Here is a 20,258-nt window from a genome sequence, read left to right as displayed (position 1 = left end):
ATGCTCAAGAAATTTCATCTTGATTGGATGATGTTTTGTACTTGTTGAATTATGACGTCATAATGGAGGCACCTATGACATCATCATTAGCATATCTTATTCCCGATTAAAGAGTTCTTTACAATGAGCAATGCCTCAATTTTTTCTATTCAGAGATTTCGGAGATATAGAGGTACAAAGTTTTTCTTTTTTTCCAAGATGGCGGCCGAACCACGTGATCTATGACGTCATAATTATCATTAAATATTCTCCAGGTGGAGTTGCACCTATGGTGAAAATTTCCTGTAAATCAGACCAACGGTTGCTGAGAAAATCATATTTATTCTGTGCAGACAAACACAGACAGACAAACAAACAGACAAACGGACTCAAATGCAATACCTTCTCGTCAGGCGAGGTTAACTAGAGAGTTCATAGTACACCTTACCCCACGTAGTCTTGAGAACAAAGGATATGGTATAACATAAAATATAACATTCAATTGAAACGAAGTTGTTCCTCGATCATAAATTCACATTTGTAGAAAGACAGACAGATAGACAAACTGAACTAGTCGCTTAACCCTGCTCTTCATTTTGTGTGTGGGACAATTATTAAATGTATCCTGTTAGAGGCGACAAAATCCATCTGGGATGGATTCCATGCTCAGTGCGATGACGTATACGGAGGTGCAGTACACCCTGTTGTAGTAGTCTGGAATTCCATATACACAACTCGAGATCTAGTACATGTACAATGGACAACAGTTCAGAAAATTTAGAATATCAGTTGTCAATTTAAAATATCAGAGGTGTGGGAGGAGGAGGAGGAGGACGTTGTAGCATCAGGTATCCAGGCATCAGGTGCGATCCATATCCATCTCCTCAAAGTTAAATCTGTGTGTGAAAGATAAATGGCATATCCGAAATTAGAAATGATCTGGACATTTTTTAATAATGTCGTTTATTAAATTATTTACATTTTATTTTTACATAATTTTTTTTAAAATATTGATTATGTAAATATTATGTTACATGTAAATATTATTATGTCACTCAAGCTTTTGGGTCTCACTATCAGCCATGATCTCTCTTGGGAAAATCACATTTCAAATCTGGCCTCCAAAGCCAGTCGCCGACTGGGCATCCTCCATCGTGCGAAGTCCTTCCTTGGCACACCTGAGGTTCTTACCACATACAAGGCTTTCATCCGCAGCTCAATGGAATACTGCTCTCCCCTCTGGGCCGGTGCTCCTGCCTCACACCGAGCTCGTCTTCACACTGTTGAAACCAAAGCTTTCAGAATCATTGGAATCTCCGGCGATGAAGCTATCTCTGAGGGCCTTTCACTCACTCACCGCAGGCAGGTTGGTGGTCTTTCTGTCTTCTACCGACTCCTCTCTGGCCTTGCTCCCCCTGCTCTGTCTGTGGTCTGTCCCCCCAAATATTCCTTCAGGTCGCACAAGATCTGCCAGCAACCCTCTTATGGTGAAACTGCGAAATTCAAGACTTCTGTTCACCTTCACTCTTTTATTCCACTTTTCTCCCACCTCTGGAACAAACTGCCACACTCCCTTCAATCCCACTCCTCCCTCCAGGTCTTTAAAACTGCTGTTCACCACCATCTCTTATCTTCCCCCATCCAACACCTTGATCTTCTCTACCCCCGTTAATGCACCCCAGGTCCACTTTTTTGAAATAGTGAATTCTTTCCTGGAAGTCCAAGCAGTGTCCATGTGTTTTTTTTTTACTCTCCCACCCCCCCCCCCCCCCCCCAAGCCCTATCCCTCCCACAGATCTCCCAATGTCCCTGTTCTCTACTGTTGTACTTGTGTGCTTCCCCCTCTCTCTCTCCATCTTGTCTCCCGCTCATCTTAAACTTATCCTCGAACCTTATCCGATAAGCACGAAACTTCACAAATGTGATCCCCTACCCATACATATGCAGAGTGATGGCCTCTACCCGTTGTGGGACTATGCGGAGGCATATTGGCGACAGTCGCATTGTTCGTTTTTTTTTAATGTCAAAGGCTTCAGTCACGTTCTATATAGTCCTCATCGAGGCCAAGCCTTAAATAAAAGAGCTGCATTGATAGAAAAGTGAAGAGAGAATAGCCTTTAGAATAGAGTTTTTGAGGAAGTAAAAAATCTTCTTTTTGAAAAGTGGAAGGTCGTAAGTGTTTGGAAATACATGCGAATGTAAAGAGTTCCATAGTTTGGCAGTGGTGGGGAGGAAACAAACATCATAACGACCCACTCTTGAGTTGCCAATGGCCACACAATAATCACGAGATGTAGTGGCTTGTCGAGTATTCCGTGGTCTCGCTAATGGCGGAGGTACACAAGCAGCAAGTTCTTGGGAGCAGAAACCGAAGTAATGTCCGTAGAAAAGAGAAAGAGCCAACTTTGTGGCCTAATTTAAGCGGGACAAGTTTTGAGGTTGGATTGGGAGGGTTGATAAGTCGGATTACTTTGGATTCAATTCTGTCCAGTAAGTATGTGGAGCTAAAACCTCCCCAGATGTGAGAGCAGTCCTCTATGCAAGGACGAATCAATCCTTTATATAGTTGAAGCAACTGTTGAGAGGAGAAGAATCTTCAACATCTGAACAAGACTCCTAGTTTTTTCGAGGCAGACTTAGCTATCTGTGTAATCTGTGGATTCCAGGATAAATTTGATGTTAGGGTAATACCTAGTAGGTTTATTGAATCACATGGTATAATTGTGGAGCTTTAAAAGGATATTGGAGAGATTAGAGGAGTTTTAGAGAAAGAGATGTGAAGAAATTGAATTTTAGAAGCATTGAACTTAACCTGATTACATTTTCCCCACTGGGGAATCTTGTCCAAATCCGAATTTAAAGAGGTTGCTGTGATCAAATGAGATGTAGATCAAGTGAGGGAGGATGGGGCAGATGTCAAAAACATGGAGGAATGTAATGTCGAGCCATTAGCATACAAGTGTATTTAGTTATTTGTAGAAGAAAAAAGGTGATTGATAAAAAGAAGGAAGAGTATTGGAGACAGGACAGAACCCTGAGGGACACCGCTGTCGATGGGGAGGGAAAGGGATGTTGAACCATCAACAATTACGGAGATAGAGCGGTCAGATAGAAAGCTCGATATGAGAGAGCAGAGCGAAGGAGGAAAGCCCAAAGAGGGAAGCTTGGATATCAGACCCGATGCCAAACTCTGTCAAAGGCTTTTGAGATATCAAGGCCTACAACAAAGGATTCCCCAAATTCTCTCAGAGAAGAGACCCAGAGATTCGTAATGTAAAAACGAATATCATTGGGGGATTTTGCTTTGCGAAAGCCATATTGATGGTCAGATAGAAGACTGTGATACAAGATGCTTGAGGAAATGGGAATTGAGAAGACATTCAAAGACGTTGGAAATAGTAGTATGTGACGTATGCAGCATTAAAAGCACAACCAGGACTCAGATCACTCCATTGTGGACTTCATCAAGGTGCATTCTCCTTTGTTTGTATGCAGCACAAGGCTGCGGTTGGTGCAGGACAGGCATATGCCGAATGGACTCCTCTGCCAAAGTTATTTGTGTGTATCCTTGTGTATATTGTCTGCACCAATTAGCTGAGTTGTGATTTGTGAACCCATTTGTGAACAGCTCGAGTTTATTGGGAGCCCATGCAAAGCACAACGAGTCCATGGAAGTTAGAGAGTGAAAATGAAGAAGATGTGAGCAACCAAGGCACAACCAGCATGTGCGGGACGGCATCAGATGACGTCATATCCTAAACAGTAAAACAACAGCAATCAATATTGGTGTGGCCACACACTTGCCTTGAAAAAAAAAAACCTCTTTGCTAACTAACATTTCTCGTTAACCAGTATAAGCGAACATACACATACGATATATCAAGATAAAGAAGAAATGCAAAATATTGGGAATAAACACCAGCAAAATTAAGTCAAACTACACTACATGGCCAAAAGTATGTGGACACCCAAACATCACACCAGTATGTGCTCGTCAAACATCTCATTACAAAATCATGGGCATTGATATGGACTTGGTCCCCTCTTTGCTGTTATAACAGCCTCCACTCTTCTGGGAAGGCTTTCCACGAGATGATGGAACATTGCTGTGGGGATTTGCTTCCATTCAGCCACAAGAGCATTAGTGAGGTGGGGCACTGATGTTGGGCGAGTAGGCCTGGCTCGCAGTTGGCTTTCCACATCATCCCAAAGGTGTTCGATTGGGTTGAGGTTAGGGCTCTGTGCAGGCCGGTCAAGTTCTTCCACACCGATCGGGCCAAACCATTTCTGTATGGACTTCGCTTTGTGCACGGGGGCATTGTCACGCTGAAACTGGAAAGGGCCTTCCCCAAACTGCTGCCACAAAGTTGGAAGTACACAATCGTCTAGAATGTCATTGCATGCTGTAGCGTTATGATTTCCCTTCACTGGAACTAAGGGGCCGAGCCCGAACCATGAAAAACATCCCCAGACCATTATTCCTCCTCCACCAAACTTTACAGTTGGCACTATGCATTCGGGCAGGTAGCGTTCTCCTGGCATCCGACAAACCCAGATTCATCTGTCGGACTGCCAGATGGTGAAGCGTGATTCATCATTCCAGAGAATGCGTTTCCACTGCTCCAGAGTCCAATGGCGGCGGGCTTTACACCACTCCAGCCGACGCTTGGCATTGCGCATGGTGATCTTAGGCTTGTGAGGCTGCTCGGCCATGGAAACCCATTTCATGAAGCTCCCGACGAACAGTTGTTGTGCTGACGTTGCTTCCAGAGGCAGTTTGGAACTTGGTAGTGAGTGTTGCAACCGAGGACAGACGATTTTTACACGGTACGTGCTTCAGCACTTGGCGGTCCCATTCTGTGAGCTTGTGTGGCCTACCACTTTACGGCTGAGCTGTTGTTGCTCCTAGACATTTCCACTTCACAATAACAGCATTTAGAGTTGACCAGGGCAGCAATTTGACGAAATGACTTGTTGGAAAGGTGGCATTCTATGACGGTGCCACGTTGAAAGTCACTGAGCTCTTCAGTTCGGCCCATTCTACTGCCAATGTTTGTCTATGGAGATTGCATGGCTGTGTGCTTGATTATATATACCTGTCAGCAATGGGTGTGGCTGAAACAGCCGAATCCACTAATTAGAAGGGGTGTCCACATACTTTTGGACATGTAGTGTATTAAATAATACTGCATTGCTGGGACATGACAAAAAAAATAAAACCAGAACAGTATGTGTACATATGCCTAAAGGTAGTAGACTGACAATGTAGGTTCAGCGGAAAGGCACGTTCACTGGTTAGACTGTCCTCAGGCGCCAGGGAATTATTCTGCCCAATTCATACATATGCAACCACTCATTCATCAAGAACGTAGTCATCCAAGTGTTTGGGCAGTGAACGTAGACATCCTGATCGCATGATAATAGGTGACGTGGTTGCCGTGCTTTCATCACCATGGCATTGAATCTGGGAATCACGGGGATGATAAAGCGTAGAGGGCAGAACAGCTGGAGGAGGACTTGGTGGCAGAACACGTTCATTTGGAGTTGAGAGAATGGGAGGTATGGGAGGTGGATCAGGGGGAGTGATAGGTGGCCCCTCAGTCACCTTCATCGCAGAGAGAATCATAACAGGAACCTTTGTGCGGGTGTGTGATGGCAGGTGTGGTCCATGTGGGTACCTTGTAACACTCACATTGCCGTACATGATACAATTAGCGTCAGAGTTGAGAGCCAGCAAACTTGCGTGTCACACCCGTTCCTGTCCACGGACACAACCGGGTAACGATCCCGTGCTCGAGACCTGGATCCATCTGAATGCAAGTACACTTACTCTCCAACATGAACTGTTGGAGGTGGGGTACAAGTCTCACTGGTGATGTTTGAAGGCATGAGGATGGGATGGATTTGACAAAAATGTTCATGGGATCTGACATTTTGAGGGTCATCAATTAAATTGGCAATGCGGATCTTTCCATATACCATCTATGAGATTTGGGGGGAGGAGCATATTTCAGTTGAAAGATGATGAGCCCGATAGTCATTGCGATGTTCTAGGGCATATGTAGGATCAGACAAATTGCCAGAGAGGTCTAGCTCGATGTATTCACCAGGCCAAACAGTTGAGGTTCATGGAGGAGCACATAGCAAATGGGCACGGCACACTGTATGGTGGGTGGGAGAGAGATCAGAGGAACCATATTGGTATATGGACACATCATTGAGGATGATGTGGCGTTTACAAGTCTCACTGTTGATGTTTGAAGGCATGAAGATGGGACGGATTTGACAAAAATGTTCATGGGATCTGACAATTTGAGGGTCATCAATTAAATTGGCAATGCGGATCTTTCCAGATACCCTCTGAGATTTGGGGGGAGGGGACATATTTAAGTTGAAGGATGATGAGCCCGATAGTCATTGCGATGTTCTAGGGCATACACTACCGGTCAAAAGTTTTAGAACACCTCAATTTTTCCAGTTTTTATTGAAATTTATGCAGTTTACTGTCTCAATGTACTCTGAAATTAAGCAGAGGACAAATAAACAATTGGGAGATAAAAAAGAAATCATAGAATCATTTTGTTTAACAAAATTTAATTTAAATTTTTGACTCAGCAAAGTAGCCACCTTTTGCAGATATAACCGCTGAACACACTCGTGGCATTCTTTCGATAATGGAAATCAAATATTGTTCGGGAAGTTCTTCCCAACACTGTTGCAGAAGTTCCCACAAATGTGTTGCACTTGTAGGTTGCTTTGCTTTCACCTTTCTGTCCAGTTCATCCCAAACCAGCTCGATGGGGTTTAAGTCTGGAGACTGTGCTGGCCATTCCATGATTTGAAGCCTACCGTCTTGTTCTTTTCCTCTAAGGTAGTTTTCACATAGCCTGGAGGTGTGTTTAGGGTCATTATCTTGCTGTAGGATGAACCCCTGACCAACTAGGCGTATTCCAGAGGGTATTGCATGGCGCTGCAAAATGCTGTGGTAGCCCCTTTGGTTCAGGGTGCCAGTCACTCTGTGCAAGTCACCGACTCCGGATCCAGCAAAAGAGCCCCAGACCATCACGCTTCCTCCGCCATGTTTGACAGTTGGTGTCACACACTGAGGAACCATCCTTTCGCCTACTCGATGGCGTACAAAAACCCTGCGTGATGAACCAAAGATTTCAAATTTTGATTCATCGGTCCATAAGACCTTCTTCCAGTCTTCAGTAGTCCACTGGCGGTGCTTCATGGCCCAGGCAAGCCTCTTTTTCTTATTTTGCAATCTTAGCAATGGCTTTCTTACTGCCACTCGACCTGTCAAACCTGCAGCTCGAAGTCTTCTCTTCACAGTTGAAACTGAGACTTGCTTACTTCGACCAATGTTAAGCTGTGCTTGAAGCTGTTGTCCTGTGAGCCACCTATCACGCAAGCTGTTGACTCTCAGATACTTGTCTTCTGATTCTGTTGTGGCTTTGGGTCTCCCAGACCTCTTCCTGTCAGAGTTTCCTCCAGTTTCCAAGTGCCTTTTGATGGTGTAGGAAACTGTACTCACTGACACCTTGCCTTTCTTTGCAATTTCTCTAAAGGAAAGACCTACACTTTTAAGGGTTATAATTGTCTGTCTGTCTTCCTTTGTTAATTGCCTTTTCTCACCATTATGATAGCAATATACTACTTCCTGCAGTGCAATATTGTCCAAATAATGCTTCAGAGGGTGTAATAACAGTCTGTTCCAATACTGCTTTTATACACAGGGGGGTTGTAATCAAGTAATCAGCAGAGGTTGGGACACCTGTAGGAATTGTTTGCATCAACTTTAAAGGCGTAATTTACTTACATTGCTGCAGAACAGCTGTAAGTTGTTAACCCATTACTTGTTCCCCGAAGAAGGCCTTTTTTACAATATAACTGTGCAATTTACATTCTTTTCCTGTTTTTGCTAATCTAAACTTCTTTTTTTTTTACCTCGAGCAGTTTACTGCTTACCTTTGCACCTGGTGTTGGCTTAGCGGTTAGGGTGCCGGCTTGGGATCCTAGGATCCTGGGTTCGAATCCCGGTCGATCGCTGAATTAACGCCAGGGGGGTTGACTCAGCTTGTCATCCTTCCGAGGTCGGCAAATTGAGTACCAGCTTGCTGGGATGAATGATCCCGGTGTGTACCCCGGTTTAGAATAGGTACACCGTATCCCTGCACATCGAAGAGGCGACCAAGGGTTGGCGTCAGGAAGGGCATCCGGCCATAAAAACATTGCCTCAAACAGGGAGCCATGATTGTCATAGGGCCCGCAAGGCTAATCCCCGCTCTAGCGGGGAAAATGGCCTTAAAACGATCATTCATTCATTTGCACCATTTCAGGTTATTCACTGGACTTGAATTGCTTAAATTTAAATAAAAACTGTTAAAATTGAGGTGTTCTAAAACTTTTGACCAGTGGTGTATGTAGAATCAGACAAATTTCCAGGGAGGTCTAGCTCAATGTATTCACCAGGCCAAACGGTTGTAGTTCATGGAGGGGCACGGCAAACTGTATGGTGAGTGGGAGAGATTAGAGGAACCATACTGGTATATGGACCCATCATTGAGGATGATGTGGCGTTTAGCCGGGTGAACAAAAATGTAATTCAGCTCCATGAAAGGTCCTGTCAGAACATGAGCATCCAGGTTTTCAATGACGAGGCCTTTGAAGGTAAACTGTCGATCGCCATCAGTCATGCTAAAACTGACCGCCGAGTACTGTGAGTGGGAAGGAGCTATCAGCCTGGTGTGCTGGCTAAGAACTCTTTCTCATGGGTAGACCGAGACATTTGGCAGTCGGTAGTGTGTGCTTGAGAAATAGACGGGACGTTGTACCCCACTGTTTCTTTCTGCTGCTTTAGCCAATTTCAAACCCCACAGTTTTCTCGGCTGTAATAAGTAGACAGATAGGTGTTGAGGGCGTGGTTCCCCAGTTAAAGTAATTAAACTAGATGGTATTCATAGAATACTTACCCTGTGCAGTCAACTTGGTGTGAGCCCATTCTTCTGTTTTTGAAGGGGTTTTTCTTTCTTTGATTCAATATGGCTGCGAGACCAAGAGAGCGATGACATCATAAATTTATATTCTCTAATATAATTGTTGTATAGATCATGCTCAAGAAATTTCAGTGATCAGACTGTGTTGTCCCTGTCAAATTATATATATAATATAATAACCACCTTTAGAGGCCATTTTTCCCCGCAAAGCGGGGGTTGGCCTTTTTCGGGAACCATTGTTGTTGTTTTTTTTGTCCCCTTTTTGAAGCAATGTTTTATGGCCGGATGCCCTTCCTGACGCCAACCCTTTTTGTTGCCTTTTTACGACAAGCAGGGAATTACCAGTGAACTGGTACTCAAATGTCAAATTGGTACTCAAACTGGTCCCTGTCAAATTATGATGTCATAATTAAGGCACCAATGACGTCATCGTTAAAAACACTTATTCCCCATGTGCAGATCTTTACAATGAGCCATGTTTCAATTTTTTCCATGGAGCGGTTTTGGCGATTATAGAGGTGCAACTTTTTCGATTTTTCCAAGATGGTGCCTGTACAAACATACCCTATGACGTCATAATTATCATTAAAAAATTATACCGGAGGAAGTGCTCCTATGGTCAAAATTTCGCGTCCATTGGACAAACAGTTGCAGCGAAAACTTTTTTTTCATACTGATCAGATCAAGCGTGTACTTGTTGAAATATGACGTCATAATGAAGGCACCGATGCCATCATCATTAACATATCTTATTCCCTATGGAGAGTACTTGACAGAGCCTTGTTTCAATTTTTTCCATTGAGCGGTTTTGGAGATAGAGGTGTAACGTTTTTCCAAGATGGCGTCCATGCCACGTGATCTACGACGTCATAATTATGAATAAATAGTTCTACAGACGAGGGCATTTGGTAACATGGTAACATTTCGTTGGTAACGATGGGAACGTATGGTAACATTTCGTGTCAATCGGACCAACGGTTGCCAAGAAAATAATTATTTTAAATGCAGAAGCACGCACGTACACAACCGAATGCCTAAACCTTCTTTTCACTTCGCCAGCGCAGGGTAATCAATATGTAAGGTAACGTGACTGAGGGAGTTAGAACCCTGCTCAATTTAATGACCTCAACCAGCATCTGCGGTTTCTTAACAACCCGCCCGGTACAAGGAGTTATCGTGGCCTAGTGGCCCAGGGTCGGATAGTGAGTTGCGGGTCCGGCAATCACGAACCTCGTCCGTGCTCACACCCAAATCCTTATCAATAATTTTACATTCCCCATAATCTCCCACAGAGGAAAATATTTAAACATTCCTTTTAATCCCCCCCAGAGGAATATGCTTTTATTCCACATAATCCCCCAAGCGGGAAATACTTTGGCATTCCCCCATACGCCCCTCCAGAGGAATATACTTTCACATTTCCTATAATCCCCCAAAAAGGAATATACTTTTATTCCTCATAATCCCTCGAGAGGAAAATACTTTCACATTCCCCCATAATCGCCCATAGATGAATATACTTTTACATTCCTCACAATTCCCCTTAGATTAATATTATTTTACATTCCCCATAATCCCCCTTAGAGCAATATACTTTTACATTCCCAATAATCCCCCTTAGATGAATATTCTTTTACATTCCCCATGATCGCCCATAGATGAATATACTTTTACATTCCCATAATCCCCCTTAGAGGAATATACTTTTACATTCCCCCAAAATCCCCATTAGAGGAATATACTTTTACATTCCCCATAATCCCCCTTAGAGCAATATACTTTTACATTCCCAATAATCCCCCTTAGATGAATATTCTTTTACATTCCCCATGATCGCCCATAGATGAATATACTTTTACATTCCCATAATCCCCCTTAGAGGAATATACTTTTACATTCCCCCAAAATCCCCATTAGAGGAATATACTTTTACATTCCCCCAAAATCCCCATTAGAGGAATATACTTTGACATTCCCAATAATCTCCCTTAGAGGAATATACTTTTACATTCCCCCAAAATCCCCATTAGAGGAATATACTTTTACATTCCCAATAATCCCCCTTAGAGGAATATACTTTTACATTCCCCCAAAATCCCCCTTAGAGGAATATACTTTTACATTCCCCCAAAATCCCCATTAGAGGAATATACTTTGACATTCCCAATAATCTCCCTTAGAGGAATATACTTTTACATTCCCCCAAAATCCCCATTAGAGGAATATACTTTTACATTCCCAATAATCCCCCTTCGAGGAATATACTTTTACATTCCCCCATAATCCCCCTTAGAGGAATATACTTTTACATTCCCAATAATCCCATTAGATGAATATTATTTTACATTCCTCACAATGACGTGGCGTGCTGACGAGGACGCGAGTGTCGTTGAAGCTGAAGGGAAAGGTGTATGCTGTATGTGTGAGAATTGTTATGATTTATGGGAGCGAGACATGGGTAATGAACGTAGAGCAGCAACGAAGGCTGGAAAGGGTGGAAATGCGAATGGTTCGGTGGATGTGTGGAGTATCGTTGAGAGAGAGGAAGACAAATGATGAATTACGAAAGATGATGGGAATAGAGCCTGTGATGGATGCTGTGAAGAGAAACAGTTTGAGATGGTTTGGTCATGTGTTGAGGAAGGATGAAAGTGACTTGTTGAGAAGAGTGATGGAAATGAATGTGGAAGGAAGTAGAGGACGGGGAAGACCGAGAAAGACTTGGCTAAAGATGGTCGAAGAAGAAATGCGGGCAAGGGGGTTAACAAGGGGAGATGCAGAAAATAGGGCAAAATGGAGAAGATTGTCATGGGGACCGCAGGGCTAACCCCCGCTCTTGCAGGGAAAATGGCCTTTAAAATGCCTGTTGTATTCCTCACAATCCCATTGGATGAATATTATTTTACATTCCTCAAATCCCCCTAAGATGAATATTATTTTACATTCCTCACAATCCCATCAGATGAATATTATTTTACATTCCTCAAATCCCCCTTAGATGAATATTATTTTACATTCCTCAAAACACCCTTAGATGAATATTATTTTACATTCCTCAAATCCCCCTTAGATGAATATTATTTTACATTCCTCAAATCCCCCTTAGATGAATATTATTTTACATTCCTCAAAACACCCTTAGATGAATATTATTTTACATTCCTCAAATCCCCCTTAGATGAATATTATTTTACATTCCTCAAAACACCCTTAGATGAATATTATTTTACATTCCTCAAATCCCCCTTAGATGAATATTATTTTACATTCCTCAAATCCCCCTTAGATGAATATTATTTTACATTCCTCACAATCCCCTTAGATGAATATTATTTTACATTCCTCACAATCCCCTTAGATGAATATTATTTTACATTCCTCACAATCCCCTTCGATGAATATTATTTTACATTCCTCACAATCCCATTAGATGAATATTATTTTACATTCCTCACAATCCCATTAGATGAATATTATTTTACATTCCTCACAATCCCATTAGATGAATATTATTTTACATTCCTCACAATCCCATTAGATGAATATTATTTTACATTCCTCACAATCCCATTAGATGAATATTATTTTACATTCCTCACAATCCCATTAGATGAATATTATTTTACATTCCTCACAATCCCATTAGATGAATATTATTTTACATTCCTCAAATCCCCCTTAGATGAATATTATTTTACATTCCTCACAATCTCCCTTAGAGGAATATACTTTTACATTCCCCCAAAATCCCCATTAGAGGAATATACTTTTACATTCCCAATAATCCCCCTTCGAGGAATATACTTTTACATTCCCCCATAATCCCCCTTAGAGGAATATACTTTTACATTCCCAATAATCCCATTAGATGAATATTATTTTACATTCCTCACAATGACGTGGCGTGCTGACGAGGACGCGAGTGTCGTTGAAGCTGAAGGGAAAGGTGTATGCTGTATGTGTGAGAATTGTTATGATTTATGGGAGCGAGACATGGGTAATGAACGTAGAGCAGCAACGAAGGCTGGAAAGGGTGGAAATGCGAATGGTTCGGTGGATGTGTGGAGTATCGTTGAGAGAGAGGAAGACAAATGATGAATTACGAAAGATGATGGGAATAGAGCCTGTGATGGATGCTGTGAAGAGAAACAGTTTGAGATGGTTTGGTCATGTGTTGAGGAAGGATGAAAGTGACTTGTTGAGAAGAGTGATGGAAATGAATGTGGAAGGAAGTAGAGGACGGGGAAGACCGAGAAAGACTTGGCTAAAGATGGTCGAAGAAGAAATGCGGGCAAGGGGGTTAACAAGGGGAGATGCAGAAAATAGGGCAAAATGGAGAAGATTGTCATGGGGACCGCAGGGCTAACCCCCGCTCTTGCAGGGAAAATGGCCTTTAAAATGCCTGTTGTATTCCTCACAATCCCATTGGATGAATATTATTTTACATTCCTCAAATCCCCCTAAGATGAATATTATTTTACATTCCTCACAATCCCATCAGATGAATATTATTTTACATTCCTCAAATCCCCCTTAGATGAATATTATTTTACATTCCTCAAAACACCCTTAGATGAATATTATTTTACATTCCTCAAATCCCCCTTAGATGAATATTATTTTACATTCCTCAAATCCCCCTTAGATGAATATTATTTTACATTCCTCAAAACACCCTTAGATGAATATTATTTTACATTCCTCAAATCCCCCTTAGATGAATATTATTTTACATTCCTCAAAACACCCTTAGATGAATATTATTTTACATTCCTCAAATCCCCCTTAGATGAATATTATTTTACATTCCTCAAATCCCCCTTAGATGAATATTATTTTACATTCCTCACAATCCCCTTAGATGAATATTATTTTACATTCCTCACAATCCCCTTAGATGAATATTATTTTACATTCCTCACAATCCCCTTCGATGAATATTATTTTACATTCCTCACAATCCCATTAGATGAATATTATTTTACATTCCTCACAATCCCCTTCGATGAATATTATTTAACATTTCTCACAATCCCATTAGATGAATATTATTTTACATTCCTCACAATCCCCTTAGATGAATATTATTTAACATTTCTCACAATCCCATTAGATGAATATTATTTTACATTCCTCACAATCCCCTTCGATGAATATTATTTTACATTCCTCACAATCCCCTTCGATTAATATTATTTTACATTCCTCACAATCCCCTTCGATTAATATTATTTTACATTCCTCACAATCCCCTTAGATGAATATTATTTTACATTCCTCACAATCCCCTTAGATGAATATTATTTAACATTTCTCACAATCCCATTAGATGAATATTATTTTACATTCCTCACAATCCCATTGGGAGAATATTATTTTACATTCCTCAAATCCCCCTCAGATGAATATTATTTTACATTCCTCACAATCCCCTAAGATGAATATTATTTTACATTCCTCACAATCCCCTAAGATGAATATTATTTTACATTCCTCACAATCCCATCAGATGAATATTATTTTACATTCCTCACAATCCCATCAGATGAATATTATTTTACATTCCTCACAATCCCATTAGATGAATATTATTTTACATTCCTCACAATCCCATTAGATGAATATTATTTTACATTCCTCACAATCCCATTAGATGAATATTATTTTACATTCCTCACAATCCCATTAGATGAATATTATTTTACATTCCTCACAATCCCATTAGATGAATATTATTTTACATTCCTCAAATCCCCCTTAGATGAATATTATTTTACATTCCTCACAATCCCATTAGATGAATATTATTTTACATTCCTCACAATCCCATTAGATGAATATTATTTTACATTCCTCAAATCCCCCTTAGATGAATATTATTTTACATTCCTTACAATCCCCCTTAGATGAATATTATTTTACATTCCTCACAATCCCATTAGATGAATATTATTTTACATTCCTCACAATCCCATTAGATGAATATTATTTTACATTCCTCACAATCCCATTCGATGAATATTATTTTACATTCCTCACAATCCCCCTTAGATGAATATTATTTTACATTCCTTACAATCCCCCTTAGATGAATATTATTTTACATTCCTCACAATCCCATTAGATGAATATTATTTTACATTCCTCACAATCCCATTAGATGAATATTATTTTACATTCCTCACAATCCCATTAGATGAATATTATTTTACATTCCTCACAATCCCATTAGATGAATATTATTTTACATTCCTCACAATCCCATTAGATGAATATTATTTTACATTCCTCACAATCCCATTAGATGAATATTATTTTACATTCCTCACAATCCCATTAGATGAATATTATTTTACATTCCTCACAATCCCATAAGATGAATATTATTTTACATTCCTCACAATCCCATTAGATGTATATTATTTTACATTCCTCACACTCCCCCTCAGATGAATATTATTTTACATTCCTCAAATCCCCCTCAGATGAATATTATTTTACATTCCTCAAATCCCCCTGAGATGAATATTATTTTACATTCCTCACACTCCCCCTTAGATGAATATTACTTTACATTCCTCAAATCCCCCTTCGATGTATATTATTTTACATTCCTCAAATCCCCCTTAGATGTATATTATTTTACATTCCTCAAATCCCCCTTCGATGTATATTATTTTACATTCCTCAAATCCCCCTCAGCTGTATATTATTTTACATTCCTCAAATCCCCCTTAGATGTATATTATTTTACATTCCTCAAATCCCCCTTAGATGAATATTACTTTACATTCCTCAAATCCCCCTTCGATGTATATTATTTTACATTCCTCAAATCCCCCTCAGCTGTATATTATTTTACATTCCTCAAATCCCCCTTAGATGTATATTATTTTACATTCCTCAAATTCCCCTTAGATGAATATTACTTTACATTCCTCAAATCACCCTTCGATGTATATTATTTTACATTCCTCAAATCCCCCTTAGATGTATATTATTTTACATTCCTCAAATCCCCCTTAGATGAATATTACTTTACATTCCTCAAATCACCCTTCGATGAATATTATTTTACATTCCTCAAATCCCCCTTAGATGTATATTATTTTACATTCCTCAAATCCCCCTCAGATGAATATTATTTTACATTCCTCAAATCCCCCTTAGATGTATATTATTTTACATTCCTCAAATCCCCCTTAGATGTATATTATTTTACATTCCTCAAATCCCCCTTAGATGTATATTATTTTACATTCCTCAAATCCCCCTTAGATGTATATTATTTTACATTCCTCAAATCCCCCTTAGATGTATATTATTTTACATTCCCCATAACCTTTTATCTTTTACCCCATGAGAGGAATATCATCAGTATTCCTGATAAGTACCACTTTGAACTCGTGTATCCCCCACCTTACCCCTAACCTCTCCCTGGGACCTCACGCACCATGTATCTCATGTGACCTGCCCCCCCCCCCCAAACCCCACTTCTGAAGAGATACAATTCCATTGTTTGAATGGAATTTTTATTTTTATGGGAAGTTTTAAAGATGATGCTTTGGTTCAGTTGAGAATTGAGTGAAAGTGTAAAAGCGATTCCAATGGTTGTCGAGCTGGAGCGCGGACGGAGCCCTCTCAGGATGAGTGTACAGAGGGTGAGTCGCCCTGATATCCCGGCTAGGGGGAGGGGAAAATGGGGGATTGTGGAGGAGGGAATGGGTGGGAGTGGAGGGCCGGGGGAGTGGACTCACTCGGTTCAAAGTCCATCGCTGGTGGTGCGCATGGATAAATAAAAGGGGAGTGTAAATTTGTTTGGAACGAATGTAAACAGCAGACTGGGGGGAGGGGGTGGCAGGGGGGAGGGGGACGAGGCGACGCCGAGGGGTCCGAGGCAGACATGTCTTCGCCACGAGGTTCAGCGGGACAACCTTCCAGGTGTTCGAGTTCGTGCCGTGTCGGTACATAGTGTGATCGGCTCCATTCGCTCTCAGATACTCGTTACCACCTCCACCCCCCTCACCCCTCCCTCAACGAGGGACACTTATGACACTTATGGACATTTGCGCATCCGCACTATGGTCTCCAAGCTGACGGATCTGCAGCAACGCCTTTTGGAGAGTCTGTTGGACTCGGGCGTGAGCAAGACGACCCTGATCGAGGCGATCGACGAGCTCGATGTGACGCGTCCGGTCTTCAACGTCCTTCGGCACGACGACGACGACCCGTCCGCAGCGTCCGTCAAAACGATGCGGGTTCTTCAAGGACACCAAAACCACCCTCACCTGGGCTTGGCGGCTCCCGAAGGTCACCCTCGTTCGGAGTACATCACCCTGACGAACGGGCAGTCTCCCGGTCACGGGGGCACGACCTCGGGTCGCCGGAACCAGCAGTCGGGCGACGACACGTCCGAGGATGGCGACGAGTCCGAACCACCACCGATCATCAGGGAACTCGAGTCCTTGAGTCCGGAAGAGGCAGCCGAGCAGAGGCGAGAGGTGGACGGTCTTCTCCGGTAAGCGACACCACCTAATTACCTGAACCGTTGTACCTGCAAATGGGTGTTATTTATTTCCTTAAAAAAAAAAAATCGTTTTGTGTAGCAACAGCAACACCTTTACCTGACCAATGGTCCGGTGTGTCCGACGCGGTGTTGCTCCTCGTCCCGCGGTCCCGGTTGTTGTTTTTGTTGTAATTACCTCGATTGCGGGTTGTCCCTCCTCGATGTCCATCTCTCGGTGTCGGTGCGTGTTCATCCGTGGACAATGACCCACCCGGGTCCCGCCATTACCGACGAGATCCCCGGTCGCATTTTCAACGCACAAAGAGGGTGTTTCGCTCTAGTTACTAATTATCTAAATAAAGGTTATTATTTCCCTCATCTTGGCAAAAGCTGAACCAACGGCAGCTCCGAGATCTCTGATCATTAACTCCAAACATTTATACCTCGGCGGTCTCCTCACGTTTAATACGTGACGAGGCGACACACACCGCCCAGCACGACAGTCTCCGCTGAGAGAAGCGCATCGCGCGGGAAAACCGAGCCCTGGTTACCGTGAGTTGTGCGATTCCTGTGGGATCCACGCGATCGAAAATGCTTCCGATCGATACAAATAGCTTATATTAGTTGTGTATATATATATATATATATATATATATATATAGTTATACATGTATAAAATATAAATACGTATAATGTTCGCCCTGCCGAGATGTGCACCTGTTCACGATCTCTTCACCCTTTCAGTTTCATTTCAGTGCTGGAGTCGTTATGGCTTTTCACCTGTTGCGCTTTAATTAAACACGATGGTTGTGGTGATTGTTACAGTGATTGTTGTGGTGATTGATTATAATTGTAGTGATTGGTGTGATTGTTACAGTGATTGGTGTGGTAATTGTTGTGGTGATTGTTACAGTGATTGGTGTGGTAATTGTTACAGTGATTGTTGTGGTAATTGATTATTGTAGTGATTGGTGTGATTGCTACAGATTGTTGCGGTAATTGTTGTGGTGATTGTTACAGTGATTGTTGTGGTGATTGTTGTGGTAATTGATTATTGTAGTGATTGTTGTGGTTGTTGTAGTGATTGGTGTGGTAATTGTTGTGGTGATTGTTGTGGTAATTGATTATTGTAGTGATTGGTGTGATTGTTACAGTGATTGTTGTGGTGATTGTTACAGTGATTGTTATGGTGATTGTTGTGGTTGTTGTAGTGATTGTTGTGGTGATTGTTACAGTGATTGTTGTGGTGATTGTTACAGTGATTAGTGTAGTAATTGTTGTGGTAATTGATTATTGTTGTGGTTGTTGTAGTGATTGGTGTAGTAATTGTTGTGGTGATTGTTACAGTGATTGGTGTGGTAATTGTTGTGGTGATTGTTATGGTGATTGTTGTGGTTGTTGTAGTGATTGTTGTGGTGATTGTTACAGTGATTGTTGTGGTGATTGTTACAGTGATTAGTGTAGTAATTGTTGTGGTGATTGGTGTGGTAATTGATTATTGTAGTGATTGGTGTGATTGTTGTGGTGATTGTTACAGTGATTGGTGTGGTGATTGTTACAGTGATTGTTGTGGTGATTGTTACAGTGATTGTTGTGGTAATTGATTATTGTTGTGGTTGTTGTCATGATTGGTGTGGTAATTGTTGTGGTGATTGTTACAGTGATTGGTGTGGTAATTGTTGTGGTGATTGTTACAGTGGTTGGTGTGGTAATTGTTGTGGTGATTGTTATGGTGATTGTTGTGGTTGTTGTAGTGATTGTTGTGGCGATTGTTACAGTGATTGTTGTGGTGATTGTTACAGTGATTGTTGTGGTAATTGATTATTGTCGTGATTGTTGTGGTTGTTGTAGTGATTGGTGTGGTAATTGTTGTGGTGATTGTTACAGTGATTGGTGTGGTAATTGTTGTGGTGATTGTTACAGTGATTGGTGTGGTAATTGTTGTGGTGATTGTTGTGGTTGTTGTAGTGATTGTTGTGGTGATTGTTACACTGATTGTTACAGTGATTGGTGTAGTAATTGTTGTGGTGATTGGTACAGTGATTGTTGTGGTGATTGATTATTGTAGTGATTGTTGTAGTGATTGTTGTGGTGATTGTTACAGTGATTGGTGTCGTAATTATTGTGGTGATTGTTGTGGTGATTGATTATTGTAGTGATTGTTGTGGTTGTTGTGATTGTTGTGGTGATTGTTACAGTGATTGGTGTAGTAATTGTTGTGGTGATTGTTACAACTATTGTTGTGGTGATTGTTACAACTATTGTTGTGGTGATTGTTAAAACTATTGTTGTGGTGATTGTTACAACTATTGTTGTGGCGATTGTTACAGTGATTTGTGTGGTAATTGTTGTGGTTATTGGTGTGGTGATGGTTGTGGTGATTGTCACAGTGATTGCTGTGGTGTTTTATATGGTGATTGTTAGTGATGGTTACAGTGATAGATTATTGTAGTGATAATTGTTGTTGTGACTTCTCAATGTTAAATTATCGTAAATCGTGATGGGATAACCGTGTCCTGCATCTTTTTTATTATTATTATCATTATTATTATTATTATTATTATTATTATTATTATTTTCTACATTATGTAGTTAATTTTTATAAAATAATTATTAATGGAGCAAACGAAACCGGGCATAGGATCGTAGCAGGTTTTTTATAGGTATAGGTGAAGACAGGTGGCAATTATAATAATAGTTTTGTGTTATTAAAACAAATAATTTAAATAATAAATACAGCTGATAAAAGCGTCTTTATTTAATTATCGGAGGAA

General features: G+C 41.0%; 1 protein-coding gene and 1 long non-coding RNA gene across 5 annotated transcripts in view; one reads left to right on the top strand and one right to left on the bottom strand.

The window, feature by feature from the left end:
* Positions 1–301: 301 nt before the first annotated feature.
* LOC137439410 (uncharacterized) lies at positions 302–17,893 on the bottom strand. Its single transcript, XR_010986922.2, has 2 exons — positions 17,603–17,893; positions 302–875 (listed from the first exon to the last, which is right to left on the bottom strand). It is a non-coding gene; the product is annotated as an uncharacterized LOC137439410 (long non-coding RNA).
* LOC137439405 (hepatocyte nuclear factor 1-beta) overlaps positions 16,778–20,258 on the top strand; it is a 113,562-nt gene continuing 110,081 nt past the window's right edge. For 2 of the 4 annotated variants that reach the window (XR_013621422.1, XM_078768396.1), the window contains exon 1: positions 16,805–17,496. Coding sequence is in view for 2 of the 4 variants with exons in the window: in XM_078768396.1 (XP_078624522.1) it covers positions 17,060–17,496 (437 nt within the window). In the remaining 2 variants the exon portion in view is untranslated. Of the gene's footprint in view, positions 17,497–20,258 lie in introns of all 4 variants that reach the window. The other 2 variants (XM_068135130.2, XR_013621421.1) reach the window with 2 other exon arrangements.

The sequence above is a fragment of the Myxine glutinosa genome, chromosome 14 (assembly GCF_964187855.1).
Source record: "Myxine glutinosa chromosome 14, kmMyxGlut1.1, whole genome shotgun sequence".
In the NCBI taxonomy this organism is placed as follows: Eukaryota; Metazoa; Chordata; class Myxini; order Myxiniformes; family Myxinidae; genus Myxine; species Myxine glutinosa.
This window is presented reverse-complemented; position numbering and strand designations above follow the sequence as displayed.